The sequence below is a fragment of the Cydia fagiglandana genome, chromosome 17 (assembly GCF_963556715.1).
Source record: "Cydia fagiglandana chromosome 17, ilCydFagi1.1, whole genome shotgun sequence".
Taxonomy (NCBI): domain Eukaryota; kingdom Metazoa; phylum Arthropoda; class Insecta; order Lepidoptera; family Tortricidae; genus Cydia; species Cydia fagiglandana.
This window is the reverse complement of record NC_085948.1, coordinates 15,462,059-15,482,460: the sequence shown is the minus strand read 5'-3', so window position 1 is coordinate 15,482,460 and position 20,402 is coordinate 15,462,059. Positions and strand designations below refer to the sequence as shown.

Below are 20,402 nucleotides of genomic sequence, written 5' to 3'. Positions count from 1 at the left end.
TAGAATATTTCAATTATCTACTTTTGCAAAGTTAAAGGTTGAAATCTCTATTTCGCAAAATGGAATTTTAATGTGACTTTAACACGTTCACTGCGTTACGGGGGCTTTAAGCCCCGTACGATGTCATCATTCAGTGCGAAGTTAAATTTATTTTAGAAGTTAAAGGGGGAGGGGAGGGTGCACACATTTTACCACTTTGGAAGTGTCTCTCGCGCAAACTATTCAGTTTAGAAATAAATGATATTAGAAACCTCAATATCATAAGCGATAAGACCGCCTGTTGTTACCTCTATTGTCTTTTTAGGGTTCCGTACCCAAAGGGTAAAACGGGACCCTATTACTCAGACTTCGCTGTCCGTCCGTCCGTCCGTCCGTCTGTCACCAGGCTGTATCTCACGAACCGAGATAGCTAGAGAGTTGAAATTTTCACAGATGATGTATTTCTGTTGCCGCTATAACAACAAGTAGTAAAAACAGAATAAAATAAAGATTTAAATGGGGCTCCCATACAACAAACGTGATTTTTGACCAAAGTTAAGCAACGTCGGGAGGGGTCAGTACTTGGATGGGTGACCGTTTTTTTTTTGTTTTTTTTTTGCATTATGGTACGGAATCCTTCGTGCGCAAGTCCGACTCGCACTTGCCCGGTTTTTTTATGTTATTGTCCATTTATTGTAAACTAAGTGTATGTGAGGCGTGCAATAAAAAGTATTGTATTGTATTGTATCATTTTTGAAGACCTATCCATAGATACCCCACACGTATGGGTTTAATGAAAAAGACATTTTAAGTTTCAGTTCCAAGTATGGGGGACCCCCAAAATTTATTGTTTTTTTTTCTATTTTTGTGTTGAAATCTTAATGTGGTTCACAGAATACATCTACTTACGTTTTACTTAAGTTTCAACAGTTCTTATAGTTTTATAGTTAGTTTCGGAAAAAAGTGGCTGTGACATACGGACGGACAGACAGACAGACATGACAAATCTATAAGGGTTCCGATTTTTGCCATTTGGCTACGGAACCCTAAAAAGGAGGTATTAATTCGGCTTTTTAATGTTTGATATCTCCGTCATTTTGGGATCGATTTTGAAAATTATTTTTTTAGTTGAGTTGTAACTTGTAAGTATATACATACAGATTGGTTCCGTCTTTGTCAAAACCCAGTTCTGATGGTGAGATTTATGAGGAATCGAGGGCACTGTTCAAATCTTGTAAGGGTGGTTCACGTTTGTATGGGAAAAATTCAAACTCTAGCTAGAAGAAGCGGCACCCCCTCATTTTGTTACACTTATTATGTTGACAAAATACGCCAAGCATCTTGCAATCTTAACTACAAGGGGGTGCTCAAACACATTGAAATTTTTCAAATTGTATGAAATCAAAAAAATAAATAAGTTACTATTTTTTTTATTTTTATGTAAGTAGTAGTTTTCACATTATTTGAAAGTGTGATTTAAAAGATATTATTTTGTAAGAAAATGTTTTTCTACTTCAAAACTTATACATCACATGTGCAAATAGTGTGAAACCAGATATTTTAAATAAAATTCTGAATCATAATTACTCTTTTTGTTGGGTTTCAAACAACATACAAAATTTCAACGTGGTTAAGCACCACCTTGTATAGTAGTGTTGAGTCGCTCACTCGCGAGGCACCTCATTTGTACCACTCAACTCAAAAATGTCTTACTTCACTCCTCTATTCATTTTACTCATTTACTCGCGCGCATCACAAACACCTCTTGCCACACAAATCATTCACACACTTCAAATTTCAAAAAAACTCTTATCCTTTCAAATTCACTCGCGAACCTCAAAAACTCAACGCTCCTCACAACTTGCAAAAGAGTCCCTGGATGGCACGAGGCGCTAGGTGCTCGCCTGCTCGCTGACATACAAAACTCAAAATGTCTCAAATGAAGAAAAGTTGCTTCTCTGTTGCACTTGTAAATTCCTACGTAAGTGTGACAGGGAGGCAACATGACGAACATGGATCGCGGTACGCACTCTGTATACCAGACAGGCATTTACGAAGCTTGCTTATAAACAGTAATCCTTTAGTGACTAATATATTATTGAAATATAATACTGTAGCGTACACAATATATGATCATTTCAATAAGTTTCAAGTTTATTAAATAAAAAGTAAGTATAGACGGTCAAGCAAATCTTGTCAGTAGAAAAAGGCGCGAAATTCAAATTTTGTATAAGACGATAACCCTTCGCGCCTACATTTTTCAAATTTGCCGCCTTTTTCTACTGACAAGATCTGCTTGACCCAGTATATAATTTGCATAGGTAAAATAAACATGTAGATGTAAATTATAACGATTTGAATTTGCAATACTTTTTATTAACATTATTTGTAAACGACTTCGGACTGACAAATTATGATTGTGACATATTTTTATTTATTTTGTTCGTTCGTACGTCGTTGTAGCTAATTTTAGTTCTCTAATACCTAATACCTAGTGATAATTCTTATAATTATACCAAAATAACAAAATATGGACATCGTTTTCGCCATTAAATTTACCCGCGGATCTTCCTTGGTGCCTTTTGCATGAAAAAATGAAATGTAAATGTAGCCGACGGCGTCCGGAGCGAATGGTGCTTTGTTTAATATCATATTGATGATATTACTGTTAAATTATCTGAAGTGGTAAGTTAGTCATTTCTATATAATAATGACTTGTGAAAATATTGAATTTGTTCTCCTTAGTTTGTTAAAAATGTGGTAGTTTTATGGTTATGAAATATATCAAGCACTACATATTATGAAACAAAGTCCCCCGCCGCGTCTGTCCGTATGTGTGTTTGTTTGTATGTTCGCGATAAACTCAAAAACTACTGGACGGATTTTCATGCGGTTTTCACCTATCAATAGAGTGATTCTTCAGGAAGGTTTAGGTGTATGTATAATTTGTTAACCCGTGCGAAGCCGGAGCGGGTAGCTCTCGCTAGTGATTATTATACTAAAAACTATATCAAGTAGCAAGGAGGAGGACAAAACAATCTAACAATAAAAAAGAGCTAAATTAGAACAAGTTTCATAAAAGCAGCAAATTAAGTTACTATGTGGGATCTTTCTCCTATAAGTTCTATTCTTACCTTCTACCTCCAGAATTGCACTCCTTAATTATTATTATTTATTAATTTACAAAGGAAGTGATGAATACATAAATATGTATATTTATTTAATATTTTTGCACCGTTGGCCCGTTGGATTAATAGAATAGTCGACGCTAAAAATATGCTAGTACCTCACCTCATTTGAAGTAAGACATTGTAACACCTCATTTTAGAAAATGAGGTACTCATACAAACTCATTTAAAATTGATGTCCTACCCATCACTATTGTATAGTTCGTTTTTTTAGCATTAGAAAGAACTTGCAAGAAGGTAAGCGATCTTAGCATGTCTTTTAATTGAAAAACGCTTTTCAAAATTCAAAAACTATTACTTATGAAAGCAGACGAATATAAATGATCGTACTAGATTAATAATTGTTACATATTTGCCGTAACTTATTTTTAAAATGTGTTTTTCAATTTTATTAAAAGACACATCAAGATTGTTTACCTAATTTCTAATGCTAAAAAAAAACGAAGTATAGTTGAGATAAATTAAGAAACTTATACACCAAGTTTCTTAATTTATCTCAACTATAATCTCAATTTATCAACATAATAAGTGTAACAAAATAAGGGGGTGCCCCTTAGGAAAAAAAAATGTTTTTTGAACCACCCTAACATATAGTGATACTGGTGGATTTTAAACAAACCAAGCATTTACATTCAGAATTGTGACATTTGATGAAGTGAAACTGCTGATGATGATCAGAATGGAACTCTTCAACGACGCATAGCTCATGTTTGGGGATTTGTCCTCTTCGTTATGTTTGTTAAGCACGTTAGATTTTTAAGTCATATTTTCGTGAAGCTCAAGTTCTGATGATGGGATCCATAAGGAATCGAGGGAACTCTACAAATCTTAATGGCATTGTATAGTGACTCTTGTATTTTCATCAGGCAAACAAGGATTTACATTAAGAACAGTGGCATTTGATGAAGTGGTATTGCTGATGGTGATCAGAACGGAACTCCTCGACGACTTGTCTTTTTCTAATTGATTGTTAAGTAAGTTACCCCACTGGCAAAACAAGCAAGATTTTGAATTCGACTTCTACCTGAACCTGAACCCGGACGCGGACCCGGACTCGAGATCGCGAATTCGGACACGGACCCGTTTTCTATTTGGTTGGTGTAAATGGAGTTGGTGAATTTTTTGATTAATTCGGGCGAAAACTGGAAGGTTAGGTATCATAAAATGTTCATGAAGAGAAATTGTAAGAGATGGTATCATTACCAACAACTGTGGAAAATACTGTTTAGTTACTCTTTATTTAAAAATAGCAAAATCAAATTGCATGATTTCATTCGTTTTCTCCACTGTACACAGAATAAGTAATGATATTTATACTAGACAAAAAAATTCAAAATTGCTCTCCTTCTTGATGCGACTGGCAAATCATATTACTTTTTGGAAACCGGGTTTTTTAACCTAATTAGACCCCCGCTGAATCCGATCCGGTTGCTCGATCGAAATTTTGACCGGAAGTGAGATATTTGACATTAAAGGTCCGTTTTTTTCGTTTTTCGTAAATAACTCTTAAACGGTGGTGTATAGCAAAAAATGTTCTATTACATAAGTAATATGCATAAAATTGCCTACAAGAAAGATTCAGTACAATTTTTTGCTAGGATCAATATTAAAAGAGATTTTAACGCGGGAAATTTAATTATAATCACTTCTAAGGTCCCGTTTTTTAGGTTTTCGTAAATAACTCATAAACGGTGGCCAATATCAAAAAATGTTGTTAGACGTTAATAATCTACACAAAATTTTGAACAAAAAAGATTCAGTACACTTTTTGCAGGGATCAATATTTAAAAAGATAATAAAGAGGGAAAATTAATTATACTAAATTCTAAGGTTCCTTGTTTTTATTTTTTCGTTAATAATTTGAAAAGTAAAAAATCTTATACATAAATAATAAACGTAAAATTTCCTACAAGAAACATGCAGTACACTTTTCGCTAGGATCAATATTTAAAAAGACAAAGCAGCGGGTAAGTTAATTATACTCAATTTTAAAGTCCCTTTTTAGTTTTTTGTAAATAACTCGTAAACGGTGTCCCATAGCGAAATAGGTTTTGAAGAATAAATTATCTACATAAAATTTCCTCCAAAAAACATCTAGAACACTTTTCTCTAGGATCAATATTTCAAGCGATATTAAAGGAAGAAAGTTAATTACAATCAGTTCACAGGTCACAATTTTTTAGTTTTTCGTAAATAACTCGTAAACGGTGGCCCGTTGCAAAACAATATTCTACATAAATATTAAACATAAAAGTGTCCACAAAAAAGGTTCTGTACACTTTTTCGCTACGATCAATATTTAAAGAGGTATTAAAGGGGTAAGTTAATTATAATCAATTTCCAGGTTCCTATTTTTAGGTTTACGTCTATATAGGTAAAGAACTATTTTATTTTAATTTTATTTTCAAAATTTAGACCCAGTAGTTTCGGAGATAAAGGGGGGGGGTGGTATTTTTTTGTATTTTAATGTTTTATTTTGGGGAAGGGGGCTTTATCTCCGATACTACTGGGTCTAAAATTTTTTAAAAGATATACAGAATAGAATCTATAGATGACAGGAAAACCTATTTGAATTATGCAGTCAAGCGCGAGTCGGACATTACTTAGTTTTTGAACCGATCCCTACAGGTTTTTTAAAGGCAATTCACTGTTAAAAATTGGGTAATGTACGGAACCCTTGCAACGCGAGTCCGACTGGCGCTTGGCCGGTTTTTATTCATTTTGAGGTACGGAACCCTAAAAAGAGAAAAGTGTTCCATATGTCTTTCGTAGAAAATTTTATATCGATTATTTATTTACAAGAACATTAAGAACTTATTTTGCTATGAGCCTTATTTTACGAGTCATTTGCGAAATCCTAAAAATAGGGACCTGGAAATTGATTATAATTAACTTACCCCCTTTAATACCTCTTTAAATATTGATCGTAGCGAAAAAGTGTACAGAACCTGTGCAACGGACCACCGTTTACGAGTTATTTACGAAAAACTAAAAAATTGTGACCTGTGAACTGATTGTAATTAACTTTCTTCCTTTAATATCGCTTGAAATATTGATCCTAGAGAAAAGTGTTCTAGATGTTTTTTGGAGGAAATTTTATGTAGATAATTTACTCTTAAAAACCTATTTCGCTATGGGACACCGCTTACGAGTTATTTACAAAAAACTAAAAAGGGACTTTAAAATTGATTATAATTAACTGACCGGCTGCTTTGTCTTTTTAAATATTGATCCTAGCGAAAAGTGTTCTGCATGTTTCTTGTCGGAAATTTTACGTTTATTATTTATGTATAAGATTTTTTACTTTTCAAATTATTAACGAAAAAATAAAAACAAGGAACCTTAGAATTTATTATAATTAACTTTCCCTCTTTATTATCTTTTTAAATATTGATCCCTGCGAAAAGTATACTGAATCTTTTTTGTTAAAAATTTTGTGTAGATTATTAACGTCTAACAACATTTTTTAATATTGGCCACCGTTTATGAGTTATTTACGAAAACCTAAAAAACGGGACCTTAGAAGTGATTATAATTAAATTTCCCGCGTTAAAATCTCTTTGAATATAGATCCTAGCGAAAAATTGTACTGAATCTTTCTTGTAGGAAATTTTATGCAGAATACTTATGTAATAGAACATTTTTTGCTATGTGCCACCGTTTAAGAGTTATTTACGAAAAACGAAAAAAAGGGACCTTTAATGTCAAATATCTCACTTCCGGTCAAGATTTCGATCGAGCAACCGGCAAATTCGGATTCAGCGGGGTCTAATTAGGTTAAAAAATCCGGTTGCCAAAAAGTTATATGCTTTGCCAGTCGAAATCGATTTTATGAAAAATATGACCAGTCTAATTACTATATATGTTCAGAATATTATTTGAATAAACTTAGGATAGGATACTTAGGATAGGAAATAAAATGTGTGTTTTTATATCTTTAAACCCAATTACTAAGTAGACTGCACATACATTAAAGTCACATTAAAATTCCATTTTGCGAAATAGAGATTTCAACCTTTAACTTTGCAAAAGTAGATAATTGAAATATTCTAAAAGCAATAAAAATAGTTTAGGTTAGATTCGAGCTACAATGACATTAGCTTGGGTTCAAGGCAAGGTTGCAGGGCCTCAACAAGGGAAAAAAGGGGGAGGGACTGTTGGCCTGGCTCAGTGAGCCAGAACTGACCCACTTATCCCTACTACTGCCGTAAGCAGGTAATGAATTCCCAATGTATTAAGTTTAGGTTTAATAAATTATAAATATATTTTATTAATAACATAATAATATACAAATATGTATAAGCATAAAGTAATAAATAAGCCTACAGCTATTAATAATGTCCGTAATCTGTATAATCCCAAAATACGGATCCTCGTATGTGGATACTGCTTACATAATCTCGTCTGTCAAGGTGTTTCGGCAGGAAAGGCCTTGGCAGACTTATAAATTCCTGAAATGAGGGTTCATACCTACCGACTAGAATTGGTTTCATGGTGGTATCAGATGGGTTACTGTACGGTAACCGATGGTCATCTTGCTTATAATCTCGTCTGCCAAGGTGTTTCGGCAGGAAAAACCTTGGCAGACTTATATATTTCTAAAATGGGGGTTCATACCTACCAACTGGAATTGGTTTCATGGTGGTATCAGATGGGTTAGTGTAGGGTAACCGATGCCGACCTTGCTTACATAATCTCGTCTGCCATGGTGTTACGGCAGGAAAAGCCTTGGCAGACTTATATATTCCTGAAATGAGGGTTCATACCTACCGACTGGAATTGGTTTCATGGCGGTATCAGATGGGTTAGTGTACGGTAACCGATGGTCATCTTGTTTATAATCTCGTCTGCCAAGGTGTTTCGGCAGGAAAAACCTTGGCAGACTTATATATTCCTAAAATGGGGGTTCGTACCTACCGACTGGAATTGGTTTCATGGTGGTATCAGATGGGTTAGTGTAGGGTAACCGATGCCGACCTTGCTTACATAATCTCGTCTGCCAAGGTGTTTCGGCAGGAAAAGCCTTGGCAGACTTATATATTCCTGACATGAGGGTTCATACCTACCGACTGGAATTGGTTTCATGGTGGTATCAGATGGGTTAAATTAGGGGTCCCGCTGGCCACCTTTGAGAGCGTCTGCCAAGCACTTCCGGCAAAAAAAATACTGGCAGACTTCGCTTTTATGTGTCTACATGTAAATTTCTAACTGCTGCCATAACTATTATTTCGGTATCAGATGGGTTAAATCAGCCCCCTTTTTTCGCACCGGAAGTGGCCTTCTTTTTCGTACTTTCGGCAAGTTCCGCCGTGGCAGACTATCGAATTCGGACTTAGCATCACTTTTATGGGAAACCATTGTGCATTTCATCGTGGTATCAAGTCGGTTAGAAAATTTGCGGCCGGCTCTTCTACTAATAATAATATATAAATGGAGTAACACCGGCCACTTATTACCTATACATTCGGTTTGACCATTATTAATTTGGTAGACGATTCCAGACGTTCATGTTCAGGGGGCGATGAACTTGAATATGTAACAAAGGCATATCTATAAATTTGTATAATACAGAACATATAAAGAAATAATCAATTCTGGAAGGTAGCGACCTTAAGCCCTAATATAGGCTAGCCTAGAACCTACACTTAAATATTAAATATCTTTCGTAATCTTAGGACCATGCAGAGAACCTAGATGTCTAGATTGATAACCACTGAGAATTCGCACTGATATAAATAACCAAACCTGTCGTCCTGTGCATAAAATGTGGAGTTAGTTACACTTAATAGTTCGTTTACAGCAATTAAGGAGTCGGTATTTTCTATAATAGCGTATAATTGTAGTATGGTAATTAATATAAATGCCCAGTATTCAGGTAAGGGAATCAAGGTAGACAGGAGAAATATGTTATGTATACCTAGCATTTTCTGAGTGTAAAGGGGCCCACAGATCAGTTCGCCGGACGATATCAGCCTGTTAGTTGTTCGAAACTGTCACCTTTTGCGTCTGACGGGCTGATATCGTCCGGCGAACTGGTAATCTATGGGCCCCTTAACGTCTCGGGCAAGCCACTATAAGTTAATTAAGTTATATTATCATCATTGTTATACATTCAGCCTACATTCAGCCACTACCGGCTCTGGAGGTTTAAAGCGAATTATCTTGTCTCTTGCGGAATTTGAGCGAAAGAGCAGACTGGCGGACTTCTAGGCGCCACAGCGCATTCCAGAGAATCACGTATTTTACCTATATACAGTCACGGATAATAGACAATTGCAACGTATTGAATGGTAACTGTATATCCTGTGATTTATAATTACACACGGTTTGGAAACCAGCAGGGGTGTGGGTTTTATGCCGAAGCAGAAGCAGAGCCAAATGCCATACATGGTCGAAGTCGGTGGCAACCGCAACATAAAAGAGTTTGCTGTGCCGCGTCCAACGAGTATGAAATGAGGGCCTACCGCGTACCACGTTCGACGTGTTGCCTCTCTATCGCACTTGTAAATTCGTACGTAAGTGTGACAGGGAGGCAACACGTCGAACGTGGTTCGCAATAGGCCCTCTGAAACGCATGGCAACAGCTGCAATGCCCCGTGCCTCCTAAAAGCCGAACGTGCCGATCGTTAGTGATAGCCTCCAGCCTCCTGGTTACAGCTTGTCCGTATATTTGACCTTAGAGAGCTTGTTGAGATAGCAACGTTATGTCCTAAGTTTAGATAACATTGATGACTGTTTAATCGGCTTATTTTTGTCGTGATACGTTGATAACTTTAGTTGAAGTATTATATTTAAGCTATACATTGTTGTTGAATGGGGCGATAAGGTTGTGATTTTCTTAATTGAATGAATCTTTATTTTATGTCAATACCTATAAATAAATATTGCATGAAGATCGATATTGATATTTCAGAGTTTTTCGTAATGAATTTGAGTACTTTGTGGTTCGTTTTGGCTTTCAAATGTCGAAACAAGAGGACTATAAGCGCAAGACGATAATGTCGATAACAAACCACGGAAAAACGCCGTTAAAATCATCTTCACAAGTTTTCGACAAAAATTATCAATAATCTTATTTGCAATTCAATTCAACTGCATGAGGTTGGTATGTTTTATTACAGTTCCTATGATCATCTTCTCCGATATCCGACGATTCTATATCGCTGAAATTACACGGGGGTGCGGATCAAATCGGTAGCTTATAAAATACTATTTTTTTAGCCTTCGTTGGTCCATACTCAACACGAAAACCCGTATAATCGCTCTAACCTCACGGAGCTCCAATAATGAGACAAGGCCTAGTTCAATGCAGTCTAAACTAGGACTCTGTGACGTCACGAGCACGTGCTAAATATAGCCACTAAGTACGGGTGACCCAGTTCACTTGGTTGGTTACCCTTGATGGAAAACTCAATGCTTAATCCAGCTTGGATGTATGCCAGGTCCTTGAAGGGTGGAATTCGAATATGCCTGATTGTCTGAAAACATGCATGATTATTGTGCTAACATGTAGGCATGCAGACAGTTTACTAATTTAGGTTTTTGGTCCGATTTTTATTTCTTTGTAACTACAAACTACGTGTACTCGTAATATTGAGGTTTTTTCCTCTATTTTCCGTAAAACAGGTCCCGAAACATGATCACCTTCGCCGCTGAACTTGGAACTACAAACTGTATATGCCCAGACGGCTTTAACGACTTATGACGTGGCAAAATAACCCAGATGGTACGATAAATTAAAATATATGCACATTGAAATACCAACTCGTACCATCGGCCACTGTTAACTGACAGTTCGTAAACCTTATTACATAAGGCATAAGGTCCACCGATTGGCAGTGAAGAGTGTTGCTGTTTGTACGAATAAAGCTAATTTAGACGCGACTTTCGATACATTGCCGTATTTCATCGATCGCTAGAATTTGTGCTAGAATTGGTAAACCTCGGCAAGTTAACTAAATTCTCATGTGAATTCTCGTATCGCCTAACTATATGACCTTTTAGAATTTAATAAAAACCGACTTCCAGATCATAAAGGTACAGGGCCAAGGTTACATGGACCATGCAACTCTGGACTGGACAAAGAAAAGAAAAAATGGGTTAACTTTTCGGTTCGAGCTAGTATAGAGTGAAAAAAAAATCACCTCCTATTAATTGGACAGGTGGAATACCACCTTACCATAGGCATTGGAAAAGGTATCACGCTTTTTGCCGCTAGCAGAGGCCGCCCCTTATCTTCAGACTGTGTTCCAAGGGCCTACGTTAGACGTGTTGCCTGCTCTGTCACATACTTACAAATTTACAAGAGCGACAGAGAGGCAACTCATAGAACGTGGTTCGCGGTAGGCCCTCTAGTTTAAAACCTCCCTCTAAGCTCTTAACTGTAGACTTACCTTGGTCTCTTCCTGTATAGGTTTAGCCGTGCCATTGTAAGCGCAGTTGTACGGCGCGTCACACACGCCGTACCATGTGCAGTGACCTTCGGCGGACGCCAAGGGTACCTGGAAGGACGAATACATTTACAATGCGGATTTTTAGGATGTTTTAGATCACGGAGGTTGCTAAAAAGTGAACCTTGTTATGGGTGAATAAGGTTGAATTCATCACGACACAGTGTCTACTTAGCAGTCAACTTGGGATTTCAGGTTAGAGTAAGAAGTACAGGACTGTTCAAGGAGAAAGAATTTATATTACTTATAAAGTTTGGATTTTATAGTAAGTAGTAGAAATAGAGGTCTACTTTTATTTTGATGTTTACGATCGTGTCAGCCTCATGGCTCCTCTACACCATTGGCCATGATGGGCAATTGCAGGTGATCCCGATCGTGAAGGGCTTATGGCTCCTCTACACTATGGGCCAACGCCGGCCACTCCAAGGGACGCATTTATGCGTTAGAGGGAGCAAGTGATATTGCTATCTCATTCTACCGCATGGCTGCGTCCCTTGTAGTGGCCGGCGTTGGTACATCGTGTAGAGGAGCCATTACATTGGCTTACAGTGGCCCATGATCGGCGATGTTGGCCGTAATCGCGAATCCGTCGGTTTTTTCAAACATCAAAGGAAGTGACGACCGTGATTATGCGCCTGCCCACACGATGGAATCGTCGCCCATTCTGTAATGGGCCGGTGTAGAAGAGCCATCACAGGTTCAGTAGATTCAAATGCGTCGAAGAAAAGGCCTGAATATGAATACCTATCTGTATCTAATGTACAGTATCTATGTACAGTATGTAATACATATATCCTGCCTAAAGACAGTCCAATTTAATCCTTACCAAATTTCATCGCATTAATTTTCTAGACAGACTTATAGGCTACCCAGAAAGCCGAGCTTAATTTAATTTAGACTTCAGCCGAAGTTAAATTGCGTGATTTACAGAAATTACGCTGTTTCCGAACAATTACGCATTTGGTTACGTCAGCCGGTCTGATCAGTAAACTAAAGTAAACCTATTTACAAATACAGAAGACTTGCTTTTAGCTTTTGACGCGCTTGGGAGGTTTGAATGAGAACATACTCAGAATTTACCTTTATTGATCTAAACTTACCTATACAACGGTCTAAACTAAATTATAGTTCGTTTTTTTAGCATTAGAAAGAAGCACAAAGAATGTAAGCGATCTTGACATGTCTTATAATTGAAAAACGCTTTTTAAAAATCAGTAGCTATTACTTATGAAAGCAGAAGAATATAAATGATTGTATTAAATTCATAATTGTTACGTGACTTATTTTTAAAACGTGTTTTTTGATTAAAATACACATCATGATTGTTTACCTTTTTTCAAATGCTAAAAAAACGAACTTTGAACTCTTTTTAGTCAGAACTGCTTGAGGTTAGGAGGCATGAGGCTCTCTCTCTTCTATACTGATTTTAATTAGTAGGAGTAACGATTTTCCTCCTTTGTGTCACCAATATAGGTTAAAATAGACAATATTTTTTGACCATGAACAGACCTAATTTCGTTGTAATAAGGTTGACAATAGGTGAGTTAACTGTGTCCATAATGGTAATGTTTTGCCAAAAAAAGTTCCATACATGCCATGATTTCTACAGGGACATGTTATTATAGGAAATCCATCTAGAATTTCAAAGGTATTATGTATAAATACATAAACATGTGCATTAAAATAAACAAAACCCCAACTTAATGCGCATACAAAATATCTGTTAGAAAACCAAAATCGACCACTGACGTCAAACCAAATGCGATTTTCAACCGCACATACATAATAAACATATATTATTGTAAAATAGAGAAGTTAATAAAGCTTAAATATTGAAATGTATTGTAAATGTATGCCGTGTCTATTTTAAAGTTTAAAACTGCATTTCCATGTTTAAGGTCATGCCGAACTACATTCCATGCATCTGAACTGGGCTCCTGGAATCTCTCTTCCTCGCGTTATCCCGGCATTTTCCCACGGCTCATGGGAGCTTGGGGTCCGCTTGACAACTAATCCCAAGAATTGACGTCGTAGGCACTAGTTTTTATAAAAGCGACTGCCATCTGACCTTCCAACTCAGAGGAGAAACTAGGTCTTATTGGAATTAGTCCAGTTTCCTCACGATGTTTTCGTTCACCGAAAAGCAACGGGCTTGAACCTGCGTTGCGACCTCGGGATTGAAAGTCGCACGCTCTTACCGCTAGGCCGCCAGCGCCTCTCCCGGTTCCTTGAATAGGTACAATTGAGAATGTATAAGAAATACGGGCGATATTACTTAGTCAAACGGGCGAAAATAGGCCACGATACGGGCCCGTTATGTCCCAATATTAAATAGATGAGGGTCGGGACAAACAAACGGATATGGGAATCTGGGAAAATACGGTTAGGGAATTAGATTAACTTTCAGATTTGTTACAATAAATTGATTGTTAATATTGTCTGTTATACGATGATACTGGCTGATTTTGGGGTATTGATTTTGAATACCAACAATGCGTTAAGATTGTCAGACTATTAAACAAATTTCCCCATCCATACAACAACAAAATAACGGAAAAAAGTTAATTGTATGCTGATTAGAGGTCCATAAACTGTAAATAATCCATAGTAGAACAATATCTCCAAAGAGTATATCTAGGGGTGGTATTCCATCTGTCCAATATCTAAGTTTAATGTCATTTCGTCTCATTCTCTCATTAAGCAAAATGTGAGACATAATAATACACATTGGACACAGAAATTGGATTGGACTGGTGGTATCTCACCCATTAAACATTTTAAACGATTTTTAAACCTAACTAGTCTCAATTAATCCTTTTTCATCCGTCAAAAGAACCTCTCATTTCATTTAAGCGTACATTTACGTTAAAAAGGTTATTTTCCTGTAAAAATAACGTTACTTTTTCATTTTCACCCTCAGTGGCCTCAGTTCGTCGACCGGTCTATTCTAAATACAGTTGACTACCCTTTGCTAGTTATTCAATAACTTGAACTATGGAAAGAACTACTGAAAGGTTCTTTCAAAGGATTTCATTACGCTTTCAGTTCTTTCACCTTGGTTATTGATGATCGAATGAAGAGTCCGCAAGTTTTCTGAATGGCTGTGAGTGAGATGTTAATTTCCAAATTTTCCAATGGAGGTTCAAAGGACTACAGGAATCTATACCTAGCAAAAGTTAGCTTGTAAGAACTATATGGGGTGTGTTTCTGAACAATCACTCTCGTGGCACTTTAATCTTATTTTGTGTTTTCTTTTATACTATGTACTGTTCCGATTGTTTGTGCTTACGAATAAATCTATTCTATTCTATTCTATCAATTTAGGTAAGTACCTATTATGACAATATTAGGAAATTTTCACTTAATGTAACTGTACACCTTTAACGGCCGGTTAGCAATCGTTACAAAACTGACGGTCAATATCAAATCCCATACATTTTGTCAGGAATGTAACGGTTAGACGCTACTGAAACACGACTTAAGTCGCGCTTTAGAGTAGGTACAAGTTAAATGAAAATTCCCATTAGGACAAATTCAATTTTGAATTGTCAGATTCAAAATACAATGGAATGTGAAGCCTTTTTATAGGTCTCAGGGCGGCTAAAGGATATAACAATACTTAACGCAATAAATTGGCATTGCTCAAGATAAAGATTACTTGAAAACCCACTTGAAATATGATACAATTCTAGTGAATACTGGTGGACGACTCATTGTGATTATCCGATATTAGATAAAGCAAATCTAATCAATTTCACAAACAGGTGTGAGGGGATAACGTAATAATGTGTCAACTCAATATGTTTTATAGGTCTCTAATAAATAACGCTAATTATTGTCGATAACTTCGATTATTTTACATACCCGACTGCGGAAAGCAATACCTCATCTAAAACTACGAAGGTTTACCCATCATATATCTAACATAATAGAAGCAAGGCGTAGGAGAAAAATCCAATACATAGATGTCTTATCAAAGGTTGCACTGACATATTAGAAAATCACGGGCTTACTTTGTGCTTATAACACACAACAAATATATTTATTATTTCTTGGTACGCTCTACATCACTGTATGCATAAAATAACCATTTTGATTTTACATTTTATTCGTCAGTCATGACAAAACAAAGTCCTGTCGGTTCCCAAAAGTCGTAGACATTTAAACATAATCTCCCGCATAATGGCTCCTCTACACGATGGGCCAGCGCCGGCCACTCCAAGGGTAGCGCCGGCCACTCCAACTCCATGCGGTAGAATGAGATAGCAATATCACTTGCTCCCTCTAACGCATAAATGCGTCCCTTGGAATGGCCGGCGCTGGGCCATTGTGTAGAGAAGCCATAAGATATAGCTACTTATAAACCTTTACACAATTTAATTCGGTGAAAAATTCAACAGACGACATTGACCGAAGCGTCGTGGTGCCACGGATCGATATGAGCTCGTGGCTGTGGATATTACTATTACTGCCCCATTCATTTGTGGCCGGCCATGGTCATTTGGGTGACAAGACTTTACAATACTACTTAATCTGCATATAGGTTACATATTAGCCATGTAGCTAATACGAAAGGTCATGACGTCATGGATGACGACTGCAGCGTTGAGGCGGGCGTTGATAATGTCAAATCCTTGATAAATTAGGGTTTCCCCACATATGTCGACGCAGAATCATCAAAATCCGATAGGAAAAAGGTTTATGTCCGCGCAATAAGAGCGAAAAAGCCGTCGACGAGTCGGCAGGCGCTGACCGATGCAACCTAAGCCGAACGACGACATTTCGCTTTGACGGCTTTTGACGAATGTACGTTGATATATCTGGGGAGACCCTTACGATGCTGTCTTTGCCGTATTGCTATCCCGATTAGAACGTTCAATCTGTTACTCATTGTATCAAGAGGACAGTAACAGCGCCCGCGTTAAAGTTAAAGCTGCATCAGTAATACTGTTGCAGTCGCCATCCGAATGACACCTTATTTATCATTCACCTTTTTATATATATTTTTTTCAGTAACTACGCAGCTAGTAACAAGAGTCATCAACTCAATCTCAATTCGTGGTTGACATTGACCGAAGCCCTGAGCCAGGCACGGATCGATACGGGTGGAAAAACATTACTGCCCTGTTCATTATTTGACCGAAGTCGGGCCTATGCGTGACCAGACTTTGGAAAACCATGTACGAGCATCAGATTCGTAGGTAGTGAAACGTAGTTTACAATTCAGCGGTTTTAGTGACGATAAATCGATAAATATGTTCTATGCTCGCTGTGCTATAATTTTTCTCTAAAATATCACAAACTATGTTCCTGGCAGAGGCTAATAAACATATGTATAATTATTAGTTACTACACTGGTTATACACAGACAATGGCATACTTAAAGTAAAGTATATATCTGTCTTAGGTCCGCAAACCGCAACTACGTGAGTATGTTGCGTGACGCGAGTAAGACCGGACAGGGTGAATCATGTCAATCATCTTGTGTCCTGTTTTTATTAACTTTATAAGCCTGTTAACAATAAATAATGTTATGATTTAACTACAGTGTGTATTATAGTCACAAATAACCTAGCTAGTTATAAACCTTAAGGAAAAAGTTGTTGTTCAGTCACCTGCAATAATATCTTGGATAACGAAGGGCATAAAAATATGGGACTCAAGACTCAACCTTATTAAGAGCAATAGTAATTTGTGTTACAAGGGATCGAAATGATATATTTCCGTCAAGGGCGTACATTAAATCCTGAATGAAACGATGGATTCTACTTTAGAATCCCTCACTGTTCGAATTTTAACCCTTTGACCGCCGTTGTCCGGTATAGAAGACAACGATAGAACGATACGCTGGCGCCGTCGTCTTGTATACAAGACACAAATTCAACCACTGAGTTAATGTGAAAATAATAACAATTGCAATTTCATTTACACTCGTGTTCATATTTAAGGTCTTAGTTTTTTCATTTATTTGCTTTTTAAGCCGCTATATAAATCCCTTCTTTTATAATAAGGCATTTAAAAAAATTGCTCCATTTTTCAACATTTTTCATGTTCCTCGTCGCCGTTGTCTTGTATAAAAGACAGCTAGGGATGGGAATGTTAACTCGATATGGGAATTTTTAAAGTAATTATAAAGTCAGAAATATGTTTTTATCTAAGTATTTGAACACTTGTTTATTAATCGCCAATTTTTTTCAACGAATAGTAGGTAACTACTTACTAGAATATGTAGAACGAGAGTCATATAGGCATAACTATATTTAAAGTTCAGGCAGCTTCTTAAGCTCTATAAAGTAGAGTCAGACAAGTAAATTTGCCCTTGTAGATTGTGGACTATTTAATTGCAGAAGAGATAAATAAAAAAATAATTGATGTTATTTTATAGCTTAGTGGGAACGGATACACCGCAGCGACCGCTTCGCACAAGAGTGGTACAGGGACATACCTGTTTATCAGACTTTAGTTTTTTGTTATAACATTGAAGTTAATGTGTAATTTTTTTATAACAAGTCGTTGAACGTTTTTTTGATAAGAGTTTATAGATTAATGTAAACCAAACTGAAATTATAATCATCATCATCATCATCATTTCAGCCTATATACGTCCCACTGCTGAGCACAGGCCTCCTCTCATGCGCGAGAGGGCTTGGGCTATAGTCCCCACGCTAGCCCAATGCGGATTGGGGACTTCACATACACCTTTGAATTTCTACGCAGATGTATGCAGGTTTCCTCACGATGTTTTCCTTCACCGAAAAGCTAGTGGTAAATATCAAATGATATTTCGTACATAAGTTCCGAATAACTCATTGATACGAGCCAGGATTTGAACCCGCGACCTCCGGATTGAAAGTCAGACGTCATATCCACTCGGCCACCACTGCTTCAAATTAAAATGATAAATTGAAATAAAAATTGAAATTATAATGATAGATTCTAATTCCGGAATAATATCTTCACTCATTAAAAATTCAACCCACGTGTAATTTTCGCTAAAACAGTTCCGGTATATTGACTTTATCGACACATGATGCGCAGCTTTAACGTTACGCCAATAAAGTTTACGTACCGACAAGCGCTTACGCCGTTGACCTAGAGACTATTATTACTTGATCCGCGCGGAAACAGTCCTTGTTGGTCTGCACTGCGGGCAGTCCATGCGCGCCGTTGTCTTGTATAAAAGACTTCTCGTACAGCCTAGTGCGGCGATATCACGTCTTGAATCGACATTGTTTAGTGGTTGTTTTTTATGTTAAATCCCAATATTTTAAACATTTTCGGGTGTAAAACATATGTTTAATTTTGGCAATTTGGAATGAAATTAAAACAGGATAAGAACAAAGCTAAATTAAAAAGATTTTTACCATAAATTGTAAATATCGATATCACTATTTGCAATCCCTAAACTTTTTATTAGTTGTTTACTTAAAATTTGCTCTGGCGTGTGAGTGAGCGTCTTTGCAGACTAGGTCCGGCGGCCAAAAGGTTAAAGATGTCCAATTATGGTAGGAAGCTCTAATAACATTCAGACACCTTAAAAAGTTCCATCTATTACCTACCGCTCCAAAAATCGCCGGAATATACCTTTCTTAGTTAGTTAGTTTTACTGGGCATTTTTCCGCATATCGACATCCACTGTGCCCGTTTTGCATGAATGTACCTGTGGCGTCTCCTCTAGCTGTCACTGCCAACGTCGTGCCATAATAATCTAACAGATGGCGTTAGGGAGCTAGAACGCACAAACTGCTAAGATACTACGTCTAGAACGCAATTAGTATGAGAGACCTACATCGCGCTTACGGAGTTATAATGTCACTTGCTATGCTATGTATACATATAACTTCCGAACAACTCTCAATGAGCTTCGGTCCCCAGGCATAACACCCGCCTGGAGAGAGTACTCTCTATTGCTCCTCTACCTTCTACAGTGGAATTTGTAAATTGATGTAAATAATATTGTAAATATATTTGTAAATACTCTCCGCGTCTCCCCCACATATTCTAACATACCCTTCTTACGCACGTGTAAGTTTACGCACGAGGTTGTACAAGTGACTAAGCTACTGGAATAAGGTGACTCACCGAGTTTAGTAGCGAGTTCAATAACTGTACCGTATTTGTTTGTCTCCGCGGAGAACGTCAACAGTGACCCAGTTCTGCTGTTTAGTTTGGATGCATTCTATTAAGAAGTTATTTCCTGAGCTGGAAATCGAGCCATCGCGGTTAGGTTACCAATTTTATGGCTCCTCTATACGATGGCCCACCGCTGGACCAGCGAGATGGCCATGGGATGGTTATCTCTCATCTACGCGATGGCCTAGCACTGGACCAACGAGAGGGCCATGCTTTGGTGGGGCGCACTATGGAATGCACTGTAGATGTTCCTTTGATGTGCGGACGAAAAACCGATATCGTGGCCCTCCCGTCGCCATCCCGCCGCGCCATAAGCCGTCCGACACCACTACCCTCTCTACACGCTGGCCCATCTGGCCCAGTATGACGGTCCATTGTGTAGAGGAGCCATTAGCGGTCAGGCGAATCTTTAAACTTCTTAGCATCATCATTTCAGTCTTACCACTATTATTTTATTAGTTATTACCACAATGACTGAAGCTGTTATCCATGTGATAATACAAATGTCCCTTTTTAACATCACGCAACTGAAAGAGACAGACACTATCATTATCAGCTGTCACGTAGACAAGTGATCACATCGTATACGTAGTGATCAGCAGTAGAAATAGTTACACGATTGATGTGCATAATGTCTACATAACAATGCTCT

General features: G+C 37.4%; 1 protein-coding gene across 1 annotated transcript in view; it reads right to left on the bottom strand.

The window, feature by feature from the left end:
• LOC134672614 (NPC intracellular cholesterol transporter 1) overlaps positions 1 to 20,402 on the bottom strand; it is an 82,322-nt gene that overhangs the window by 47,064 nt on the left and 14,856 nt on the right. The window contains exon 2 of the mRNA XM_063530569.1: positions 11,561 to 11,668. Coding sequence (XP_063386639.1) covers positions 11,561 to 11,668 — 108 coding nt within the window. The remainder of the gene's footprint in view (positions 1 to 11,560; positions 11,669 to 20,402) is intronic.